We start from the raw sequence: 23,683 nt of genomic DNA on the forward strand, positions 1-23,683 counted from the left end.
TATTATCTTTCCCTGCCTTGCTGTTGTTTTCAGTCTAAGGTGAGAATATTTTCCCAGCATTTTAATTGTTTAAAAAATGATTTACTTAATGAGTGGGTTTTTTTTAAAGACAAAAAGCCCCCAGAAATCTGTAATGGAAGGTGCAACTGTATGAAAACTTAACACCCCGTATTCTTGCCAAGTGTCTCTATAATTTGCTTGAATGTAGCAGTATGAATATCCTAGTTTCCTAATAGCTCCTATTTCTATAACTCCTTAAGGTCAGCAAACCCCTTTATATCCATTATATCATTTGGTCCTCCCAACAACCCTGTGAGGGAGGTGCTAATAATCTGCCTATTTTGCAGCTGAGCCAAGAGTCTTCCAGAGATTAATTCACTTGCCCTCTCTTACACAAGTAGTAAATGCCTAAGGTCAGGTTCAAAGCAAGGTCTCTCTAACTGTACAGCCTGTACTCTACTGATTATGCATTTGCTATTTTTTGTTTTTTTTTTAGTCATTTTCAGTTTTGTTCAACTTTATATGATCCCATTTGGAAACTTTCTTTTCTTTCTTTTTTTTTTTTTTTTGGCAAAGATTACAGTAGTTTTGCCCTTTCTTCAGCTTATTTTACGGATGAGAAGCTGAGATTAAACAAGGTTAAGCGTCTTGCCCAGGACTACAAAGCTCGTGTTTGAGGCTGAATTTGAACTTGGGTTTTCCTTATTCCAACCTTAGTGCTCTATTTACTCTGCCATCTAGCTGCCCATATAGTTAATACTTTGACTGTTACTGTGCAGAACTTATTGATCAGTAATGATGCTGGATTTGTAAAATTTTAGAGAAGAATTATTTTTACAATAACTCTTAAGGTCTTGATTGTGGAATAAAACACTCTCCTATTTTTTAAATTTAAAAGCATATAATAGAAGGTGTTTTCACCAGTCTTCCTCATTATTAACAGTACTGTGCCAAGAGCACCAAGTCTGGTATTGGTTTATTTTTAATAGTGATGTTTTTCTTTTGGCTTACAGGGATTTACAAACTGGAACAAACGAGATTTTAACCAGTTTATTAAAGCTAATGAGAAGTATGGGCGTGATGATTTAGAGAATATTGCCCGAGAGGTGGAGGGAAAATCACCCGAGGAGGTCAATGAATATTCAGGTTTGTTCATCATTTGAAATCATGTCTCAGTTAAGTTTTATTCATTTCAAAAATTTTTAAACTTAAATAGGATTTTGGCTTATGTAAAAGATCATTTTAACTTAAAGTGTGAAACTTACACGAATGTAGAATATTAAGCTATTTCTCTCTGGAGGATGTTAATTTCTATGTATGAAGCTGATTTAGAATATTTTGGCTGATACTTTTATTTTTAGCGCATCTGTGATCTCAGCAGTGCAGGCTTCCCTCCAACAGTGCACATTGCAATCCATTGGCACCCTCTCCTCCAAGTTCTCTCGAGAACCTTTCAAAGGGAATCTGCCCAGTTCCCTGAGGGTATTTCCCTAGATCTTTTAATATTATCTGGATATGGATGGGTGAACACTAGTTTACCCTTGTTACTTGACTTACCCACCTCCTTTTCTGTTGCACAGTTCTTTTTTGCTAACTTGTTGCATGCCCACAATGAGTCTGCATTGTCCTTTGAGTATCTTGTAATTTATTTAGAGCCCATGTTATTCCATGGATTGATGTCACATAGCATCACTGGAATAACACTGATGTTAAAGATAGGCCTTTATTTCAGAGAGAAACTCGGGATCATTTAATATAGCCGCCTAAAAATGTATTACCCGCTCAATATTGAAAGCAAGAAATGCAACCAATTCTGCCTCAAACTTTAACCCTTTGAAGTTAGTCTAGTTTTCGTTTACTCCAAGAGGATAGATCTGGACTAAAGAGGGCCTGAGGTTTCAATATATTTCTGGCTTGTGTTTTAAAATTCAATGACACAGTCAGTAGTAAAACCTGGGACCTCAGATGGTATATACAAATGCACAAGGGATGGGTAGTCAGGATGATTCTAATGCAAAGAAGTCAATCTCAGTGAGAATTTGAACAATACATACCTTATTTAGAAGGAACAGAATAAATGCTAGATAGGGTGGAGTAGCTTTGTATATTAAGAACTCGTATGGAAGTCTTGTTTCAGGGATTTACTACAGACCACCTGGACAGAAGGAAAACTTAAGTATGAGTTTGTGAAACAGGTCAAACATGACACAAATTTTTATGTGGCCCCAGGTATATCGATATGTAAAATTGGGGCCATCAAACAAACATTTACTTATAATAAATGATTTTTCTTATCCACATTCAATTATGACATCCTAGCATGGGATCACAAGTCATAGTTTTAGAACCTTTGAGCTAACCTTATTCTCTCTTGTGAAAGGGAAAAACAACTGTTGAGAAGTTCTACAGGTAAGTCTCAGATTCTGGGTAATTCATAATCCATTATACTTAGCGGTCATGTAAGTAAATCCCATATTCTTTTTACCCCATTAAATGCTCTCTCCTTTGCGGTCTGGTTAATGCCATCAGATCTAATTTGTCCACTTCTTGCGTGCGTTTGGCACGGGTGACGAGTTGTTGTTCAAAAAGTAAATATTTCTGTCTTTCAGCTGTGTTTTGGGATCGTTGTAATGAACTGCAAGATATTGAAAAAATCATGGCTCAGATTGAACGAGGAGAAGCTAAAATTCAGCGTCGGATCAGCATCAAGAAAGCTCTGGATGCCAAAGTAATGTTTTTCCCTTTTGGAATCATCTAGTGATGAGGTAGCGGTTAAACTTCATTTGCCCTTTTGCACCCAAATAAACAGAGTTGGTGTTTGTCTTGTTTTCAGATCGCAAGATACAAGGCACCATTCCATCAGCTGCGCATTCAGTATGGCAACAACAAAGGGAAGAACTACACTGAAGAGGAGGATAGATTCCTGATTTGTATGCTCCATAAAATGGGCCTGGACAGGGAAAATGTGTATGAAGAATTACGCCAGTGTGTGCGCAATGCTCCTCAGTTTAGATTTGATTGGTTCATCAAATCAAGAACTGCCATGGTATGTACACAAAAAAACAAACCTGTTGCTTGTCTCAGTTTAGTCTTTTGATGTTGAAAGGTAGAGCGTATTTAGGGAAAAGGTACATTGTTATAAATGCTGTTCTCAATTTTACCAGATAATATATAAATGACTATAATTCAGCAAACATTTATTGAGCACGTTAGGCACCGTGCTAAATTGTGGGGTGCCAAGATAGGAATGAAACAGGCCCTACTCTCAAGGAACTTAGGTATTATTTGGAGGTGCAAAGGGCCGTATGTAACCAGGTAAGAAATATAGAAATGTAAACAAAGTCAGTTCAGGGAGTGCAGTCAGGAAAGGCTGCTTGTAAGACATAACACTTTCGCTGAGTCTTGCTGGGACTTAGGGATTCTAAAAGGTGAAGGTGTGAGAAAGGCACGCATTTTAGACATGGTGGACTGCCTTTGCAAAGATATGGGAGCAGGAGATGGAATGCCTCCTGGGGGAATAGGAAATAGTCCACCATGCAGGAACATAGGGCGTGTGTAGGATGCCATAATGTGTCATCAGTGGAGAAAGAGATTAGCTCTGGATGATGAGGTGCCAAACAGATGAGCTGTATTTTATCCTAGTGGCAGTAGGGAGTTATTGAAACTTTCTAATAGGGGAAGTGATAGAGTCAAGTCAGAGCTCTGGGAAAATTAATTGGGCTGCTGTGGAGAGAAAGTATTGGAGAGCAGAGAGACTCTGGAGGTAGGGACATCAAGGGTGAGGCTCTTGCAGTAGTCCAGTTGAGAAGTAAGAAGGTCTTGATCTTGCCTGGTGGTTATGCAATTATAATGTGAAGGCTAAAAACAACCAACATAAAGTGGAGAGACTGGGAGAAAAGCGGAGGATAGAAAAGCCTGTTGCGCTGTGGTCCATGGTGTCATGAAGAATCAGACGTGACTGAACAACAAATGAATCAACAAGACTTAATAACTGATGATTTCTCAGGAATACTATGACTGGAATAATAGTAGTATCCCTGACAGACATGGGAAAGTAAGAACAAGGGTACAATGGCATAGAGAGGGGGGAGGGAACATAGTGGGTTCCATTTTGGAGATGTTGAGTTTGAGATGTCTGTAGAATGTTGGAAATGGATTGCGTAGAGATGATGCATGGACGTTGTCAGAATAGCTGACATTTATGTAGCATCATAGGGCTGGCAAAGCACTCTACATACAGAAGGACAAATACCTAGTAAGTGTTGTCATTCCCATTTTCCCAGTGGACAAACTGCAATTCAGACGGGCCCAGTGACATGTCCGTCGTCTCACAGGCAGAAAGTATCATGGTGGCCGAGATCTGAACCTGGGTTTTGTGAACCCCCAATGTTGTTTCTGTATAGCTGGCCTAGTAATATCTGTCAGCCCCTAGCTGGCCATGGATTCAAAGCTTGGGGGGAGGGGGCATCTGTCTGAGCTGGCCTTCCTCTGGCACGGTCTGCCAGAACTCGGGTCACCTCCACGCAACGATGTGGCGTCAGAGAAGGACTTTCATGGAGGTAGTGTGTGAATAGTGGCCACAGTTTAGATGTAACTGAGATTTCTCAGGCAAAAAAATAAGTAGAAGCCAACAACCCAAACAGTGATTCTACAGCAGCTCCTAAAATGGGATGCATTTTCCACAAATGACTGGTTCTTAAGAGAGCTCCAGCGTGGTAGGGATGTGAAGCATTGCCTGTTTGTTTTAGAGGACACTCTCACTTTCCTTTAAGTGGAAGGACAAGAATCAGAGGTGTTTTGTGACAAATACTCATTTTTAATCGAAGTTTTAGTGTCTGCGAGATTGGACCCATTTAAAAATTAAATACCTACTCATCTTTGTAGAAATACTTTTTAGAGTTTACAAAGTACTTTTGTTATCATGACCCTATAAAACCGCTGTTATTTAAACATTAGTACCATTATCAGAGGATGAGGCCCCGGGTGTGGGGCCTGGAAGACGTGGCCTCCATTTTTGCCTGCCTGTCATGCTTATGGTGTGATCAATAAGGGGTGAGGGAAAGGCAAAAAATATCACTTAAATTTCCTGGAACCCTTTCACTTATTTGTAAAGTGGGGACTTACGTCCCTGGGTAGCTGTTGTGTAGTTCTTGGTTGAGATAACAGCAATTCGGCGAATGTTTCTGATGGACTAGATGGAATATAGAGCAGTGTGCCCTGACAGCGGGTATGGCAGCCAGGTACAGCTATAGGACATGACTGGAAAGATGTGAGATTCATGGCCATTGGGGACTTTTGGGATCCCCACCCTCATTGCTTTATTGTCACACAGTGACAACTCTTCATTGTATTTTCTGAGAAATGCTTTGCTTTGCCTCTTCAAATAGTCCCCATTTCCTAGTGCTGTAATGGTGCCGAAGAACAGATACGCATTGAGTCTTAGATAGGGATGGATTTAAAAAATAAAACAAAACCTCTAAGGATATATAAATATGAAAACAAAATGTAGAAATGCTTATATCTGACTATCTTTATCTACTTCTCCATCTGTCTTTCTATATTGACCTCTGTCTATCTGTCTGTGTACTTACATGCTTCTTGATCTATCTGCCTATAGTACTCTTGTCTGTCTTTCTCTCTACCCCTCTCTCCATCTTGGTGAGATGTTGGTGGTTATTTTGTTTCTTTCTTTAATGAAGAAAGAATAGGAATTGATTAGTCCAGAACATTAAGATTAAGGAAAGAGTATTTTGATTATTTTTTGATTCCAATTTTTTTTTGGCTGAGGCAATTGTGGTGTTAAATAACTTGCCCAGGGTCACACAGCTAGGAAGTGTTAAGTGTCTGAAACAGATTTGAACTCAAGTCCTCCTGACTTCAGGGTTGGTGCTCTATCCACTGTCCCACTTAGCTGCTTCTTGATTCCAATGATCTTATTCAGTCATTTATTTATTTTTTAGTTTATTTTTTGCTGGCAATTGGTGTTAAGTGACTTGCTCAGGGTCACACAGCTGGGAGGTATTAAGTGTCTGAGGCCAGATTTTGAACTCAGATCCTCCTGACTTCAGGGCTGGTGCCTTGATTCCAATTATTAAGGAACAATGCAATGCCTTGAGGAATAAGATGATTTTTTGCCTGCAATGGGTCTGGGATCTTTATGGACCTGAGGGCTGGGAGGACATCAATGGTCCCTCCAAGCTTAGTCAGTCAACGAGCTTTAGCAATTAGTTATTACTCCCCGAACCACACATCTCCAACTGGGAGCCATATGGGACTTCAGGCCGGCAACCATCTCATGTTGAACAGGTTCAACTGGGAATCCAGTCGAATGGCAGCTTATCATGTCTTCAGGAGTTTCTAAGCTTATTTCAGTCACGTCTTGCACCTGTATTCCTACTCTTACTCCCTTTTGGACACTGTCAATGCTGTATTAAACCATTTGTCAAAATGGATTTAAAAACCCAGGCAAAACCTGGTGAGCTTTCTATAAGCAAGTCCTAGACACCCAACTTTTATGCAGCATTATTTTGAGGGAAAAAGTCAATACAGTGTAAGAGCCACCAGGTGTCGCCAATATTCCATGCAAATAATGGATTTTGCCCTCCATTTTCTCTTCTGCTCTTTCTTCAAAACATTTCTCTCTGAACACTTTTTTTTTCCTACCAACAGATGTAAATTTTCCTTCATTTCTTGATTTTTTTTCCCCAAAGGCAGATGTCAACTGCATTATATGTTCAAAATTGAAAGCAAACGCTTTTAAAAATCAAATTTAACTCTTCATTGTATTTTCTGAAAAGTGCTTTGCTTTGCCTCTTAAAAAAGATTCAAAACGTCTTTGTCTTTTGTTATCTTTAAGAAAGAATCATTTAGAAATTTTTGGAAGTTCTGTTTGCAAAATGAGTGATAGTCTCATATTGTAACTATTTAACATTAAGAGAAGTAGGATCCAAAGCGAGGGGGGGATGAGAACTTCATTGTCTGTGTAATCCGTTTGGAGAGCCAGGCTTCCCATTATATGAATTCATATAATTCTTCAGTGAATTCAATATAATTCTTCATCCTATGAAGGACATTAATGAGTTGGAGGGAACACTTGGATGGGGAAGGGATTTAAGTTCATGACATAGGAGGGCTCAATGGAAGGATTTGGGAATGTTTTATCTGGAGAAGAAAGGGGAGTGGGCTGAATGGAGTGTGTATATGTCTGTGTGTGTGTGTGTGTGGGGCTGTGTGTGGCCTGGAACTTCAAATATTAGAGGGGCCGTTATGTGGAAGAAGGGATTTTTAGCTGTTCCTACTTGGCCCCAGAAGGTAGTTTTAGGAGCATTGAGTAGAAATTTTAGAGAAACAGATTTTGTCTCTAAGCTAGAAAGAACTTGCTAACAGTGCTAGGTAAGGTGGGAACAGTCTCTTTGGGGAGATGATAGTCATCCAAATGGAAGCTCACTTTGGGAGACATCGCATTTGAGGTGGATTGGGTGGTGTTTCATCCATAGGTACCCGTGAGATGAGATGTAGAAGGTCTCTGAGGATCCCTCTGGCACTGAGATTTGATGGATCTGTAATATGTGCGTGTGTGTGCAAGCACACACCTTATACACACACACATAATATATGTGTCTATCCGTATGTATGCATTTCAATTTATGCTATTGCTTTACCTAGCATACCCATTCTTGGTCCTCACCTTTTTTTCTTACTTAATATTAATTCATTGTTCTATTTATATTTATGTATTGGGAATATGACAAAAGGTAGACTTCATTTGGATTATGGTTTATGTATTTAAGTTGAAATACCACAGACAGGGAGCATCGCAAACCAAGGATGACTAGATATTTAAATTGCTCAAATCCCTATATTTGATGATCTTCTTCTAGTTTTATCAATGGTAGCCTAAAGGGTGCTGCCAGTCATGTAGAATCCAGGCAAAGAAATCTCTATTTTGGAACTTCTAAGATATTTGGTTTTGTTGAGAATTCTGTATCTCAAATACAATGGGCGCAGTTTCTTCATTGTTTGAGTATATTGTTAGATGGAAATTGAACTCCTCCTATTAATTAAAATTAAGCTCACACAGATGCTGTACGGTGAAAACAGGATTTTGCTTTTTTTTTTTTTTAAAAAATCATTCTACTCTGTTGCCCGGAGACAACAACAAATACCCTGAACCCTTTAGTAGAGAAAACATGAAATCTCAGTGGCTCTAATTTATTCAAGGATCTCAAATACTGAATTCATGGCTTCTGACTTAACAGAAAGTCTCACAGTACTTCAAAGCATGAACCTTCCGTTCTAAATTTGCCTCACTCTGAAGGCCTTCAACTAAAGGTTGGAGATTACTTGGAGTTTCTTTACCGTTCAGAATGCTGGCTACACAAAAGGGAAAATGAGGTTCAGTTCTATTTCTTCAAACTAAAAAGATTGTGATTTCTTTCCCTGAGAACTTGTTTGGTATTTAAGTAAGTAATCAGTCTCTATTGAACTGCATAAACAAGTAGAAAGGGTATGATCAACTGGTAAGTTTTTTAGGCTCCGAGCATACAAATGGCAGGACCATTTTTCTCCCAAGAGAAACGTATCGGGATGGGTTCTCAGTCTTCGAATTGCCATAGACTGTCAAACCTAAATGGGATATTTCAAAATCATTGTGAGAAAAGGAAATGGTAGCCCTTTATATTTCTGGATTTCATATTAGACTTTCCAAATCTTTTTACCAACATTAACTCATTAATCCTTGTTACAGCCATTAAGTAAATCCACAAGACTGAGAAAAGACTTCAGTTTGATAGAGAAAACTTAAATACACATACACACATTATTAAAGAACCATCAGATCTCAATACTGGAAGGGCACACAGTATAGCTGTATATAGATGGATTCCCTAAGACAGTGTCTCCAGTAGTGAGTTCAGCGGATAAAGCACTAGACCTGGGGTAGGAGCGCTTGAGTTCAAATCTAACCTTAGACACTGATATCTGTGTGACCTTGGCCAAGTCCCTTCTCCCATTTGCCTCCGCTTCCTCATCTGTAAAATGAGTTGGAGAAGGAAATGGCAAATTGCTTCGGTATCCTTGCTAAGAAAAGCCCCAATGGAATCACAGAGTCAGACATGACTGAAAAATGACCCCTCGTCATCATCCTCAACAACAGTACTTACAAGATTTGTCACTCTCTAGGCAGCTTTTTCCCATCTTTAGATAGTTTGAATTGGTGGCAAATTCTTACCATCTAGTTTCTTAGATGGATTCCTTGATAGGCACTGTGCTGTTGCAGTTAGGGAGGCCTGAGTTCAAGTTCCCACCTTACATGTTTGCTAGGAAGTCTGTTGCTGTACATCTCCAGGTTTCTGCTTTCTCCTTTGTAAAATGAGGAGCTTGGTCTCAATGACCCATGAGTTCCCTCTAGCTCTTAATCTGTGATTCTTTCTAACAAGTTAACCCAGAAAAGAGAGAAGCAATCACACATGCTAAAAAGCTTAGCTAGAACTGTATATTTGAGTGTCAGGTACCTGAGCCTTCTTCAGTGACTTTGTTTCTTCTAAATGCATTAAGGGAGAAAAGTAGCTTCAGATTTCCTGCTAGCCAATTAGAACCATTCCTCAATTTCACTAATTCATCTCTACTCATTGTGCTCCCCTCTTCAGTGCCTACCCACCTCTCTCCCTTCCTCTATTCCTGTCTTTCTTCCTCCCCTCCTTTCTTCCTCCCCTCCTTCCTTCTCTCCTTTTTTCCTCCCTTCCTTCCTTCTCTCCTTCCTTCCTCCTTCTTTCCTTCTCTCCTTCCTTCCTTCCTTTTTTCCTTCCTTCCTTCCTTCCCTCCTTTCTTCCTTCCTTCCTTCCCTCCTTTCTTCTCTCCTCTCCTCCTTCCCTCCTTCCTTCCTTCCTTCCTTTTTTCTCTCCTTTCCTCCTTCTCTCCTTCCTTTTTCCCTCCCCCCTTCCTTTCTCCCTCCCCCCTCCCTTTCTCCCTCCTTCCTTCCCTCCCTCCCTTTCTCCCTCCTTCCTTCCCTCCCTCCCTCCCTTTCTCCCTCCTTCCTTCCCTCCCTCCTTCCTTCCTTCCTTCCTTCCTTCCTTCCTTCCTTCCTTCCTTCCTTCCTTCCTTCCTTCCATCCTCAAAGATCAAATGACTTGTCCAGGGTTACACGGCTAGTGAGGCTTGATTAGAGAACTCAGGTCCTCTTGAGTGCAGGGCTAGTGTTATCCAATGAGCCACCAAGCGATTCCCAATGTTGTTTTTTTCTTCCTAATCTTGAAATTCTTTACTTTCCCCTCCACAAACACGATTTCTCTTCTTTTTCCACATAAATTCAGTAAACCCTTTTTAACTCTTTGGAGTTGGGTTTTTTCTTTTTGAACTCTTCACCTTGCTCAAACTATGAGTCATCTCCCTCCCTGAGGAGTAGGATGGAGGGGACAAACCTTTTCAAAAAGCTATAGATATGCTTATTATCTCTGTCGTAGATGCTGGCAGCACAGTGAAGTGTTAGCCATTCAAAAGAATGACTCAGTCTTTTGTATTAACATGCACGTTGCTTTTTTTTTTTTAATGAAATTTGAGAGTGAGTCACACAAAGTAATATTGCTGCCCACAGTGCAATTAGATTTTAGTGTTATTACTGGTTTGTTTACAAATCACAACTTTATTATTAATTAACTCGTAGCTTAATGAAGATTAAGAAAATAACATTCCCCGTTAGAACTGTAAGAGAACACAATTTCTTATTTTACTGGTATAGTTTTGTGTTAACTTTCTTCAGTTTGCTAAGGTTCACGATGAATCGTAAGCATTAACTTGTTCAGCAGTTCATTGCACAAGAGTTTTTTTTAATAAACTATCTGCTTGTTTGGGGATGGATTTTCCTTGCAGTTTTCTTCTAGAAAATTGAAAGTCAGATTTTAAAATCCCATAACTCATTGTCACTTGTAGCTTGTTGGTGCTACAACCATGTAGAAGGAAATTTGGGATGGGTTGGGGGGGGGAGTATGGTCATTTGTGCTCCGCTGCTTGGCATATTAGTATGTAATCCTATGTTCATTCTTTATTTTTAAATCACATTCTAAAGGAATTCTTAATCTATAGTCCATGAACTTGGTTTTAAAAATATTTTCATGATTGCATTTCAAAATGATTGGTTCCACTGTAATTTAAATATTTTATTGTATGCATTTATAAACATTCTGAGAATGGAACTAACCTGAAGCCTCTCCCTGCTCCCCCTAACCAGCAGGGGGTCCCAGACATAGACCAAGTGAAGATCCCCTGGGCTAGATTTAAGGTGGCCAGTAGGAGAGAACACAGTAATAGTCAATAGATTTTGTGCTGGCTTCTTAACAGCGTTAAAAAGAAAAATCCTTTTCTTTTCATAGAAGCATATGAGTCTTTTGAGACAACTGAATGTCAAATGATTAAGTATAGAATTTTATATTTATTGTATCCCCGAATTTTGGTGCAGCCAACTTAACTTTTCTCTGCCTCAGTTTCCTAGTTTGCTAATGTCCTATTTCAGATCAGACATATTGATTATGAGGAATTCTTTTAAGAAGTAAGATTGGAAAGCCCTTTGAAAGGCTGCCCCTGAGGAGTGCTAAATGAAAAGACTGAGAGCTCCTTCCAGGGTGATCATGATGGGGAGGTGTCATTAATGCTTGTTAATTAAGCTCAGAAATTTGAGGCTGGTATTATCGTGTTGCTATGGGGGTTTGATTTGGGTGCTCTTTGCAATTGGAGGGTTAGAAATGCACCACCAGCAGTCACTTTGGGGTCTTCCCACCCATCTACTCATTTTGGGAAGAAGATAACCTAATATACCATGCAATAAATAATTGTCTGTTTTTAAAATGTTCAAGTAGTGGTAGTTGAGTAGAAACACTAGAACATGTTGTCTGCTCTGAGAAATTCAGGCTAGCGTTATTGGACTGGCTTTTTGCCCTTACCTACTTATGGCTCGGGAAACAGCTGTGGCTTTTGGGGAGATAATAGCAGTTCAGAGAAACGCTTGCTTCGCCAGTAACCTGGAAAACCCTTCAGAGAATTTCTAATTTGAGTGATTTTTGTGTAAGTGTTTTTTAAAATTCTTTTGAGACAAAGAAAGGGGTAGGGACGGAGGGAAGGGGAAGAAGGGAGAAAGTGGGGAGGGAAGGGGAGAGAGAAGACAGAGAAAAAGAAATAAAGAGAAGAAAGCAAGGAAATAGTGGGGAGAGAAAATGGAATAGAGGAGCAAAAAAGGAGATAGACAATGAGAAGAGAGGGGTGTGTGTGTGTGTGTGTGAGAGAGAGAGAGAGGAGAGAGAGAGAGAGAGAGAGAGTGTCTGGGTGGGGAAGCAGAGGAGGAAAGAAAACAAAGGAAATAGAAAGGAAGAGAGAAAAGGGGAGAGGCAGCAAGTGAAAGAGACAGGAAGAAGGGAGTGAGAGAGGAGGATGAAGAGACATAAAGTGAGGAAACAGAAAGAGGAGGAAGAGGGAGGGAAAGGAGGAATGAGAGGGAGAGAACATTCATCTTTATTTGCTAAGAACTAAACTGGGATTCTTATAAAGAGCTTTTGTACCTTCAAGTTCAGGTGCTCAGGTGCACATACTGTAGCTTTTTGCCCTCCCTCCCTCATTTGCCCTTGACTTTCAGCCAGAACTCCTCCAGATCTTCTGTCATTCAGACTTAGGCAGGCTTAGGCAGTGTCTAGCATTTTTAGTACATAGGAAATGTAACACTGAGTCTCTTTAATCTTGTTCAATTAGTCACTTCAAGTCTCCTGAGGCTTTCTGTGCTTCTCAGTTGAGTCTTTGAGGATGTTGGGGTAGACTATGTTAAGACTTGGGAAATTTCCATTGTTGATATTTCCGATTCTCTGTCAGAAGCATTGTTTATTTCTTAATTTCAAGATGTATCTATCTATATATCAGTATGCCATATTGGAAATCAGCATCAGCCAGCAATTGTTTTTCATTTTTCAGTTGTGTCCAATTTTTCATGACCCCATTCAGGGTTTTCTTGGAAAAGAGAATGAAATAGTTTGCTGTTTTCTTCTCTGGCACATTTTACAGACGAAGAAACTGAGGCAAACAGGATCAAGTGACCTGCAAATCATATATCTAATAAGTTTATGAAGCTGGATTTGAGCTTGGGAACAGGAATCATCTTGACTCCTAGCCTGATGCTCTATACCACCTAACTGTCCTATAGCCGGTGCCTAAGTTTACTAAAGCATGTAGAAGAAAAAGAAGAACTTGAATTTTTACTTTTCAAAAACTGCATTTGGAGATTTTCCCACCAGCAAATCTAATTCTGATCCTCTGTGTCATGTTATTTTCCTCCTAGCCCTGCCCCTGCCCCTGCCAAGCAAATAAAGTCCAAATTCTTCTGCCTGAGGTAAACATCATCTCTAGTCTAACCCCTGACCCATTTTGGAGTCATTATCTCCCATACATATCCCAGGCAACTGTTAAACTTAGTTACTTTGCTATTAATGTGTCTCATGTTTTCCTGCCTCCACAACCTTTATCTGAGCTGGGTTTTTTTCCTACTTCATCTCTGCTTGTCAAAATTTTGCTCATGATTTAAGAAACAGCTCCAAAGTTTTTGCCATTTCAATTAAATCCATTATTTTAGACCACCTAGCAATAATATCTAGAAAGATCATAACACATGTAGATGACCAAAAGGTATAGTCTTAGATAGCCCATAGAGCTCACATCTGCTGTGATGGCAACATAGATGGTAGAGGTCACTTAGGACCAGAGTGATCATGGGAAACTTCTCTCATCAAAGAGACGATTTTTAAAAAGCCAAGCTTCTTGACATGGCTGTCTCAGCGGATTTGGCTTCCTCTATGACAGAAGAAGATGTGAACATTAAGAAAAGCCAGAAAGATGTTCATAAATGGATTGCCAAGTACAGGCTACTTTTTGCAGCTGATTCAAGAAAAAGAAAAGAAAGGCAAAGATGGTGACATGGAAATGGATAATGAATGGGTTCCAGGTCTTAAAGAAACTGCTGAAGTTAAAAAAAATCCACTTGGAAGGAATGAATCAATTGACTCCTTGGGAGCAATTTTTAGAGGAGAGTTTGGAAAAAAAAGGTGACAGAAGCTACCGTCTGTTACTGGAGAAGAAACCCGTGAAGATGAGCTTCCTTCTCATGCTGACTTGAGTGATCCTTACTTTGCTAAAGAGGTTGGGAAAATAGCTACAAAGGAAAAAATGTTCCATCTCCAAAGAAGAAAAGTCTCTGAAAAAAAGCAGCTGAGATGATGGGAAGACAGTATGTGTTTGTCCAGAATATGGCGCTCCATCTGCAAATGGGCATCTGCCTCGAATGTTCTCCTTCACTACCTCTTGGCTTCCTCAGATCTTCCTTTATATAGAAAGCCTTTCCCAGCCCTGCCCACTTGTTAGTGCCTTTCCTAGGAGAGTTCTACCCATTTACACTGATCTTATAGGTATCTGTTATTAGTATGGTGTCTTCCCCATTAGAATATGAAATCCTTAAGGGACAGGATGTTTGGGCCTTCATCTTCTCAATGCTTAGCATAGTTTTTGGTACATTTGTCTCCTGGTTCTGCTCATTTTCCTCAGCATCAGTTCATGTCAGTCTCCCCAGACTTCTCTGAAATCATCCTGCTGGTCATTTCTTACAGAACAATAATATTCCCTAGCATTCATATACTATAATTTATAATATACTATAATCCATTCCCCAATTGATAGGTATCCATTCACTTTCCAGTTTTTTGCCACTCCAAAAAGGGCTCTGCCACAGACATTTTTGCACAAGTGGGTCCCTTTCCCTTCTTTAAGATCTCTTTGGGGTATAAGCCCAGTAGAAACACTGCTGGATCAAAGGATATGCACTGTTTGATAACTTTTTGAGCCTAGTTCCAAACTGCTCTCCAGAAGGGCTGAATCTGTTCACAGTTTCACCAACAATGTATTAGTGTCCCACATCTTTTCCAACATTTGTCATTATCTTTTTCTGTCATCTTAGCCAATCTGACAGGTGTGTAAGGGTATCTCAGAGTTGTCTTAATTTGCATTTCTCTGATCAATAGTGATTTGGAGCACCTTTTCATATGACTAGAAATGCTTTTAATTTCATCTGAAAATTGTCTGTTCATATCCTTTGACCATTTATCAATTGGAGAATAAGCCCCCAATTTTTTAGCCCTTTGGGCAAGGCCTTTTGCCTGGTTGAGTATGGAAAGGTAGAGTTGGTAGATGTTACATAGTCCGTTCACTCCAGAATCTTGTTCTTCAGTTATTTTTCAGTCACGACCTTATTCCTTGTGACCTCATTTGGGGTTTTACAAACCCCAAAATTTGTTGGCAAAGTTACTGTAATTGTTTACCGTTTCTTTCTCCGGTTCATTTTTATAGATGAGGAAACTGAGGCAGGCATGGTTAAGTGACTTGCCCAGGGTCACACAAGCTAGTCATGTCTGAGACTTGATATGAACTCGGGTCCTTCTGATTCTATCTAAATTAAAAGGCTTTTTAAGGGCAAGGAAGGGAGGAGAGTTTATGGGCAGTCAAAGCATTCTCCTAACATATTTTTTGCATTCATTTTTATGCACTCTTTTTAATTTTAAAGGTGGATTCACTGCCATACTGGTACTTCTTTAAAAAAAAACTGACAAAAGGCTGACAGTATAAGCCAGGGTTCTGTTTATAGAGCCATCCATTCAGTTTTAGGATCGCTTAAGAGTGGGGATCAATATTGGGGTGGGTACCATTAGAAAAAATGACATTACCTGTAATTGAAGGTCTAGGAAAGCCACCTTCATACGCATCCATCGCCTCGCCTGTTTCTCTGGTTATTTTTTTTGGTACCTTGAATCATTAGTGATGACTTGAAAAAGCCCAAAGGTTAAAACTTACTGTGCAGCCTATTTATAGACCCAGTGAAACGCTTTAACTTTGCTGTAGAGCATACTTTCCCTAAAAGTATTAGTTCTTTCTGAATCATCCATATGACTCATGAATATGTATCTGAGACAAAACCTCTCTGAAGACATCTGCCTTTACAGACATCTATTACTTATTGAAAATAATAATAGCCAGCGGAAGATAGCTTTAATGGTTTGAGAATTGGCCTTCCTCTGGACCTAAAGTCCCTGGAAACTCAAGATCACATCTCATTATCTGCTTTCCACTTGGCCCTTTTTATAACGGTTAAATTGAAAAAACACTTTGTTTAATTTATGTGGTTATTTTTGAGTGAGTGCATGAAAAAACTCTACGGATATTCAAATGTGCTTTTCTCAGATTCTTTATTGTTAGATAACCTTATAGCATTCGTTGTGGAATCATTTTAGTCAAATCTCATTTTTCATGACCCCTTTTGGGATTCTCTTGGCAAAGATTCTGGAGTAGTTGGCCATTTCCTTCTCCAGTTCATTTTACAGATGAGGAAACTGAGGCAAATAGGGTTAACTGACTTAGCCATGCTCACATAGCTAGCGTTTAAGGTCAGAATTGTAATCATCAAAATAAATCTTCCCGATTGTAAGCCCAGTAGTGTATCCACTGCACTTTGTCTAGATAGCCCATATACTTATGGGCTATGAGTTCATATTTTTAAACATAGCATTTATTTTTTCCCCTCAGTAATATTTTCTTTGTCCAATTATCCATAAAGCTAGTTTCCAAAATTCATTTTGATAAGACTTCATGTCTCAAATAAGTTATATATGTATAATCCTTTTATACATATTTCTATATTTGTCATGCTGTACGTGAAAAATCAGACCTAAAATGGAAAAAAAAATCATGAGAATGGAAAAGGGAACAAACAAAAAAAGGTGAAAATAGCATGCTTTGATCCACATTCAGTCTGCATAATTCTCTTTTAAAAAGTGCTTCTATTACTTTGTCAGCATTGGTGTTCTCTTAGCCTTGGAGTTGTAATCTCTCTCCAGGAGGGAATTGCGATAGCAGAAGGTCCCTATCCTTCATCTGTCATCCCCAGACAATAAATGCAGACGTGAAACCATCCTTGAGTCTGTTTGTCACAACTGCTTGGATCTAATGTGGTTGTGTAAAGGTTTAACAACAGGATTTTTGCCAGATGTGGCCATTTACAGTTGCTCAAAATTTATGAACCTACATGGAATAAAGTTTTTTAAAATAGAGATCTACAAGGAGAAATTCAAACTGTGGGAATGGGATGAAGATCATGCCATTCCGGTGATCTTGGCTACTAGGAGCTTTCCAGACTCATTGTTTTTAATTACCAGAAGGCATCTGTTTTCTTCACTTGTGCAGTAATCCAGAGAACACTGGACATAAACCAGTAACAGCAGGATAGTGACTTGTTCTCTTTTTGTACCCTAATAAAAGATTAGGAGAATGAAGTAAAAATGATCATAATAGTTAAGACAAAAAGAACCCACATTTTCACTACACCTTGAGGTTTAGAAAGACCTTAGTATGGTCTTTGGTTATTATTCTGTCTTGAACTTGAGCTGGGATCTGGCAGCCTCGTTGCACAGAGGTTATAGTATGCTAGATCAGAGTTCAAATCTAACCTCAGACTCTTCCTAGACTAGTGGAAGTCACTTTACCCTGTTTGCCTCATGTCCTCACCAGTAAAATGAGCCAGAGAAGGAAATGGCAAATCATTCCAGTAGCTTTCCAACAACAGCAGCAAATCTTGAACCCTTTGGGTGACTAATCTTCGTGGAGCCTAAGGACTTCTCTGAATCATATTTGGAAATGCATTGGATTATGGAGGAAATCAATTATCTTGAAATACATTTGTTAAACAATTTAAAAGAAACCGAAACAATTTTAGGGACCCCAAGGTAAAGACTTAGAGAATGGAACAATGAAAACAGAATCGTTGAAAATACTTAAAACATTTAGGGCAGCTAGATGGTACAGTCCTTGAGTCAAGCAGGATCCGAGTTCAAATCCAGGCTCAGACACTTAATACTTCATAGTTGTGTGACACTGACTAAGTCATTTAACCACAATTGCCTATCTAAAAGAAAATTAATTAAAAAAATACTTAAGCATTTTGTTGGGTACCACTTTGGGTTTGGTGTTCGAAGAGGGAAGAGATTCTAAATGTGCTCTCATTTAAAAAATCAAATGCTGTTTCTTACTGGAATGCCCTCCTTCCGTCTTTTTACCTATCACATTTCCCGTCCTTTCTCAGAATCCTCACACCTGCTTCCTCGTCCGTGATTTCCTCATTTAACAAGAGTTTCGGTAACTCTCAAAAGCATTCATAACGTAATAACTTGTATAATCATGATTTGCGTTTGTGTTTTAACCCTCGATTAGGATGTGAGTGCCGTGAGGTCTAGAGTGATGAGGGATCATTGGATTTGTAAGCTTGGTTTGAACCCCCGTGTCTCCTACTTGGGTGTGACTTTGGAAAAGTCACTTAAACTATCTAGACTGTATTTTCCTTATCTTGAAAAGGAATAGTGATTTTTCAGCTTTTGATCCTATGAGCTCTCAGCGCTGTGGAGTAGTAGAGTCACTGGATAAATGTTTGTTGAATGCCTGGTTGACAGAAACGACTATTCCTTTGTCCCTAAGGTAAATGAAGCAGACGGGGCCGTAACAGCACATGTTATTTCCCAGTATGTGAGCTTGCTGTCCATTTGTAAAAATCTGTTTTGTAAATTTTGGTTGCTGATAACTCTCAGTATATTCACCTCGTGGCAAGGCTCACCCACAGAATCTTAGGGCTAGAGGGGATTTCTCAGAGACCATTTTGTCCAACTGATGTCTGAACAACAACAACAGTAAAGCAGCTAGCCATTCTAGAGTGTTTTAAGATTTGCAAAATGCTTAATATATTATCTTGTTTTAATCTTTATAACAGCTCGGGGAGATAAGTGCTATAATTGTCCTCATTTCACATGTGGACACTGAGACAAATTTAAGTAGGTGACTAGCCCAGGATCCCATGGCTGGCATGACTCTGTGTCTTTTTTTCCAGGCCTGGTGTTCTAACCACTGAGCAATCTGGCTGCTTGAATGACAACTGGTCATACAACCTCTCCTCGAAGAGGCTGAGAAGGGGATCCACGCTTTCCCTAAAGCTGCCCATTTCACTAAAGTAGCCTCTGCAACTTCCATTCATAAAGCTTGGTTTGTCCCAACAGAAAGCCTAATCTCCCTTCTCCAGGACAGCCCTTTAGATACTTGAATATGGTTGTCAAGGAGTCTTTCCTTTTATAGGCTCAACATCTTGAATGTCTTCATCCTCTCTGCAAGCCGCCATCTAGTCTACCCTCTTGTGGATGCTCTCTGGCTTAGCCACATTTCTGTAAACTGTGGTGTCCTGAAGTGAAGCCAGTACTCCAGCTGTGGTCTGACCAGGGCAGAGGGTCGTGTGTCTGGCACTTCCTTCATGCTAGTCACTATGTCTGTCTCTTAAAAACTTTTATTGGTCTCCCTTGTTTTTTACATCACCTTCATTTGCAAATGTCTCCTCCTCCCCTCCCCAGAGACCCATCCTGTGTGACAAAGAGGAAAAAAATGGGCAAAAACCAGGTCAGCAAAATGGAGGAGAAATCAACTTGGTCCGACGGTATAGGCGTGTTTCACGTGCACATTTTGCCTCTCGTAGCATTGTCCGGGATCTCCTTGGACTTCTCAGCTGCCATTTTACTTAGTTGACTCACATTGTGCTCACTCACAGGCCACTCGAAACGCCAGCTTATTTGCAGATGAACTGTCTTGACACACCTCTCCCATCTTGTATTTCTAACATTGATTGTTCTGGGCTTAAGTGCAAAAATTGACATTTATTCTTAATACCTTTCATCTTATTAGATGTGCCCTCACAGTATAGCCTGTCTAGCTCTTTTATGATCTCACTCCATTATCTGCCATGTTTGCCATCTCTCCTAGAAGCGTGTCATTTATGCCTTTGTCTAAGCCACTGATACAGGTGTTGTAGTGCAGGGCCAAGCGCAGATCCCTGAGGCATTCCACTGGAGAGATCTTTCCAAGCTGCCATTGAGGAAGCGTGTCTCATAATAATTGGGGCCATCATCTCCCATTTTAACTGTCAAAACCAGGCAGTAGGCCATAGTGGTAAAAGCACTGCATTTGGAGCTCCTTTGATCTCCCAGAAGGTACTTCATCGCCTTCCCCCTTTGTGAAATGAAGGGACTGGACTGTGTGGCCTCTAAGAGATCTTCCAGCCCTAAGTCTGTGAAGCAGTGATATTTCCCCAATTTGGGACTAAGGCTGTGCCATAGAAATGATTAGTGTTTAAAAAAATTTTTCTTTTGCTTTAGGAATTCCAGAGACGTTGTAATACTCTCATATCCCTGATTGAAAAAGAAAACCTGGAAATTGAAGAGAAAGAAAAGGCCGAAAAAAAGAAGCGGGGAGGGAAAGCGCCATCGGTAAGGTGATTTCAAAACAAATTATTTCTTTTTATTATAGCTTTTTATTTATAAGATATATGCATGGGTGATTTTACAGCATGGACAGTTGCAGATCCTTTTGTTCCAACTTTTCCCCTCCTTCCCCCACCCCTTCCCCCAGATGGCAGGTTGACCAATACATGTTAAATATGTTAAAGTATAAATTAAATACAATATAAGCATACATGTCCTAACAGTTATTTTGCTGCACAAAAGGAGTCGGACTTTGAAATAGTCCATGAAGGAAATCAAAAATGCAGGCAGACAACAATAGAAGGATTAGGAATTCTATGCAGTGGTTCATAGTCATCTCCCAGAGTTCTTTCACTGGGTGTAGCTGGTTCAGTTCATTCCTGCTCCATTGGAACTGATTTGGTTCATCTCATTGTTGAAGAGGGTCACATCCATCAGAATTGATCATCATATAGAATCGTTGATGAAGTATATAATGATCTCCTGGTTCTTATCATTTCCCTCAGCATCAGTTCATGTAAGTCTCTCCAGCCTTTCTGAAATCCTCCTGCTGGTCATTTCTTACAGAACAATATTATTCCATAACATTCATATACCACAGTTTATACAGGCCTTCTCCAATTGATGGGCATCCACTTAGTTTCTAGTTCCTGGCCACTACAAACAAGGCTGCCACAAATATTCTTGCACATACAGGTCCCTTTCCCTTCTTCAAAATCTCTTTGGGGTAGAAGCCCAGTAGAAACGCTGCTGGCTCAAAGGGCATGCAATTTGATAACTTTTTGAGCATAGTTCCAAATCGCTCTCTAGAATGACTAGATGTATTCACAATTCCACTAGCAATGTATCAGTGTCCCAGACAAAACAAATTATTTTAAAACCGATTAGAGTCAATTTTAGATCTTTCCTCTTAATTTTGGGGAAAAAAAGAATAAGGCAAGTTGATAGTGGCACTTAGCTTGCACATTATTTTGTGAATTGTAAGTGTCTTTGTTGACAAGAATCATGCTATAATCATACACTTACTAGTTCTTTTATTTAATAAAGATGGGTTTAAGGAGGGTCTGGGAGACAGCCAGCCAAAGGTAGAGAGATGGGAGAGAGAATATTGTGTGTGAGGAACAAGCAGAGAGACAGTTTGATTCGGTTGTAAAATGACTAAAGGTCGGAAAGGTAAGTTATAGCTAGTTGTGAAGGGTTTTATTAATTAAAAAAAAATTGGGGGTGGGCAGGGCAATCAGGGTTAGGTGACTTGCTCAGTATGTCAAATACTAGCATGTCAAATATCTGAGCGTAGATTTGAACTTCAGTCCTTTCATCTCCAGGCCAGTGCTCTATCCACTGGACTACCTACCTGCCCGCTAGTTCTTTCTTAATAGGACTCAATGATTTAAAAAGCCTTCTAAAATATTGCCACATAACTAGAAGCAGTCTGATCCGGTGCAAAGAGTGGATCTGAGGTTAAAATCTCAGCTTTGTTGCTTACAACAAATGATTTCTTCCTTTGTAAAAGAATGGGTTGTGGATACATGACTTCTACTATGAGCCTGTGCCCTTTGAATGAGGTAAGAGCCCTAATTGTGGAGCCAACCGGATTGAACAGGAACTCGAGTTCTCACTCCGTTAGTTCATTTAGGCTGGCCTCTGTCTCCCATCATGTAAATCAGAACCTCCAACAATCCGTGAACCTTTCCTTAGTCATTAGGTAATTCGTTGTGGAATCAGCTTTCTCTGGCTTCTGAATCAAAGTCTTGACTTTGTGTAGACAGTCTGAACTATTTTAATAAATTGCATTACCTGGGAGAACTTGGGATAGATTGTCTGTGCGTCCACCCTCGGGGTTGTAAAGCACATTCTTCTAAATTAAATTTTGTCCAAGAAATGTATTTAATGAAAATAAAGTGCTTTTTAAAGATAAAAGTACGTTTCCCATGCATGTGTAGGTGGACCAAGAGTGCCTCTTATTTGAAGGTTATCATGGGGTTGGTTTTTTCCTTATAAAAACTATTTGGTGAATTTGTTTTCTTGGACCAAATAGAATGTTAACTTAAGAGTTTTTAACCTTCAAGTGAATCGCCATGTTTTAAAGATTTTCCTAGATTTAAAATGATGGGGTGAGGTTTCTCCCATGCATACTGGAGCAGAGTATTAAATCTCTTTTCTATTTTAGACCCAGAAAAGAAAGGCAGAGCCAGCCGCAGAGTGCTCTGGAAAGAAGCACACCAAGAAAGTGAAATCGGCCAAAACTAGTGCAGACTGAGAAATCTCTACTCCAGCCCTCTAACTTCCTCCTCTTTATGGTCAAACATTAATTGCTAGTTCTATTGTATTCCGAATAATTAATAAAAATTCTCTCGGTAGTTCTAATTTTTTTGCACATTTTCTATCTTTTAACAAGGCTTTTTACCTAAAAGGTATAATTATCCATTCCCCCCAAATTGTGTCCTGTAGTTTGTGAATTTCATGCCTTCCTCAATATCCCCCCAGACCTTATCCTTCGGAAGTTCGTGCTGAGACTTGAGCTTTTCTATGTTTTGTAACACTACTGCAGCTTTGAAAAAGAGCCTAGATTCTATAGTTGTATCTTTCTTCTTTCATACTTAAAGTTTATATGGTTGTGCAGAAATAAAATTAAAAAGATTTGAGCAGAAATAGACTTCTGACTTCTTTGTTGCTTTCTTTTCTACGGGAGTATGAGCTGCAGACTGATTAGCATAATAATTGTTTCTTTGAGGTCATCTAAATATTTTTTCCCTACTGGAATAAAGGGTGAGAAAAGAAAAAAAAATTAGAAAGCTAATATTTGATACCGTGTTTGCTGTCAGTACACATTACATTTAAATTATTCTCTAAAATATTCAGGTGGGAAAACATAATAAAGAAGTATCTATGAGAAATTTAATTATTCTTATTTGGGGGTGGGGGACAGCGGTACGGCAGTAATATTTGCCGAGTTGCATTCTTCACTATAAACTACTTTATTTGGCAATAAGTTAACTCGTTGGTTGCTGACTTCAGTGTGGTCTAAGACCCGAACTGAAAATCCAACTCTGTCCATCAATCGACAAACATTTATCAGGCATTTTCTTTGTGCCAGGTACTTTGCTACTAAGATCCAACATACGAGAGACATGGCTGCCAGAGTCTGGTTGTTAAACCAGAGGTGGGCTCATAAGAACGGGAGCAGCTTTGTTCCATGGGAGCTCCAAGGCACGTTGACAGTCAGAAACACCAGAGGTCATTTTCGGAGGGACAGGGAAAAATCATGATCTAGGACAGGTCCTCAAACTTTTTAAATAGGGGGCCAGTTCACTGTCCCTCAGACT

General features: G+C 39.5%; 1 protein-coding gene across 3 annotated transcripts in view; it reads left to right on the plus strand.

The window, feature by feature from the left end:
• Positions 1 to 23,013, plus strand: part of SMARCA1 (SWI/SNF related, matrix associated, actin dependent regulator of chromatin, subfamily a, member 1) — a 111,120-nt gene extending 88,107 nt beyond the window's left edge. For 2 of the 3 annotated variants that reach the window (XM_051967789.1, XM_051967788.1), the window contains exons 20-24: positions 1,014 to 1,146; positions 2,610 to 2,728; positions 2,834 to 3,046; positions 20,253 to 20,363; positions 22,528 to 23,013. In XM_051967789.1, the coding sequence (XP_051823749.1) occupies positions 1,014 to 1,146; positions 2,610 to 2,728; positions 2,834 to 3,046; positions 20,253 to 20,363; positions 22,528 to 22,617 (666 nt within the window). In that variant the 3' untranslated portion in view covers positions 22,618 to 23,013. Of the gene's footprint in view, positions 1 to 1,013; positions 1,147 to 2,609; positions 2,729 to 2,833; positions 3,047 to 20,252; positions 20,369 to 22,527 lie in introns of all 3 variants that reach the window. The other variant, XM_051967791.1, reaches the window with a different exon arrangement.
• Positions 23,014 to 23,683: the final 670 nt, after the last annotated feature.

Source organism: Antechinus flavipes, chromosome X (genome assembly GCF_016432865.1).
Source record: "Antechinus flavipes isolate AdamAnt ecotype Samford, QLD, Australia chromosome X, AdamAnt_v2, whole genome shotgun sequence".
NCBI lineage: Eukaryota > Metazoa > Chordata > Mammalia > Dasyuromorphia > Dasyuridae > Antechinus > Antechinus flavipes.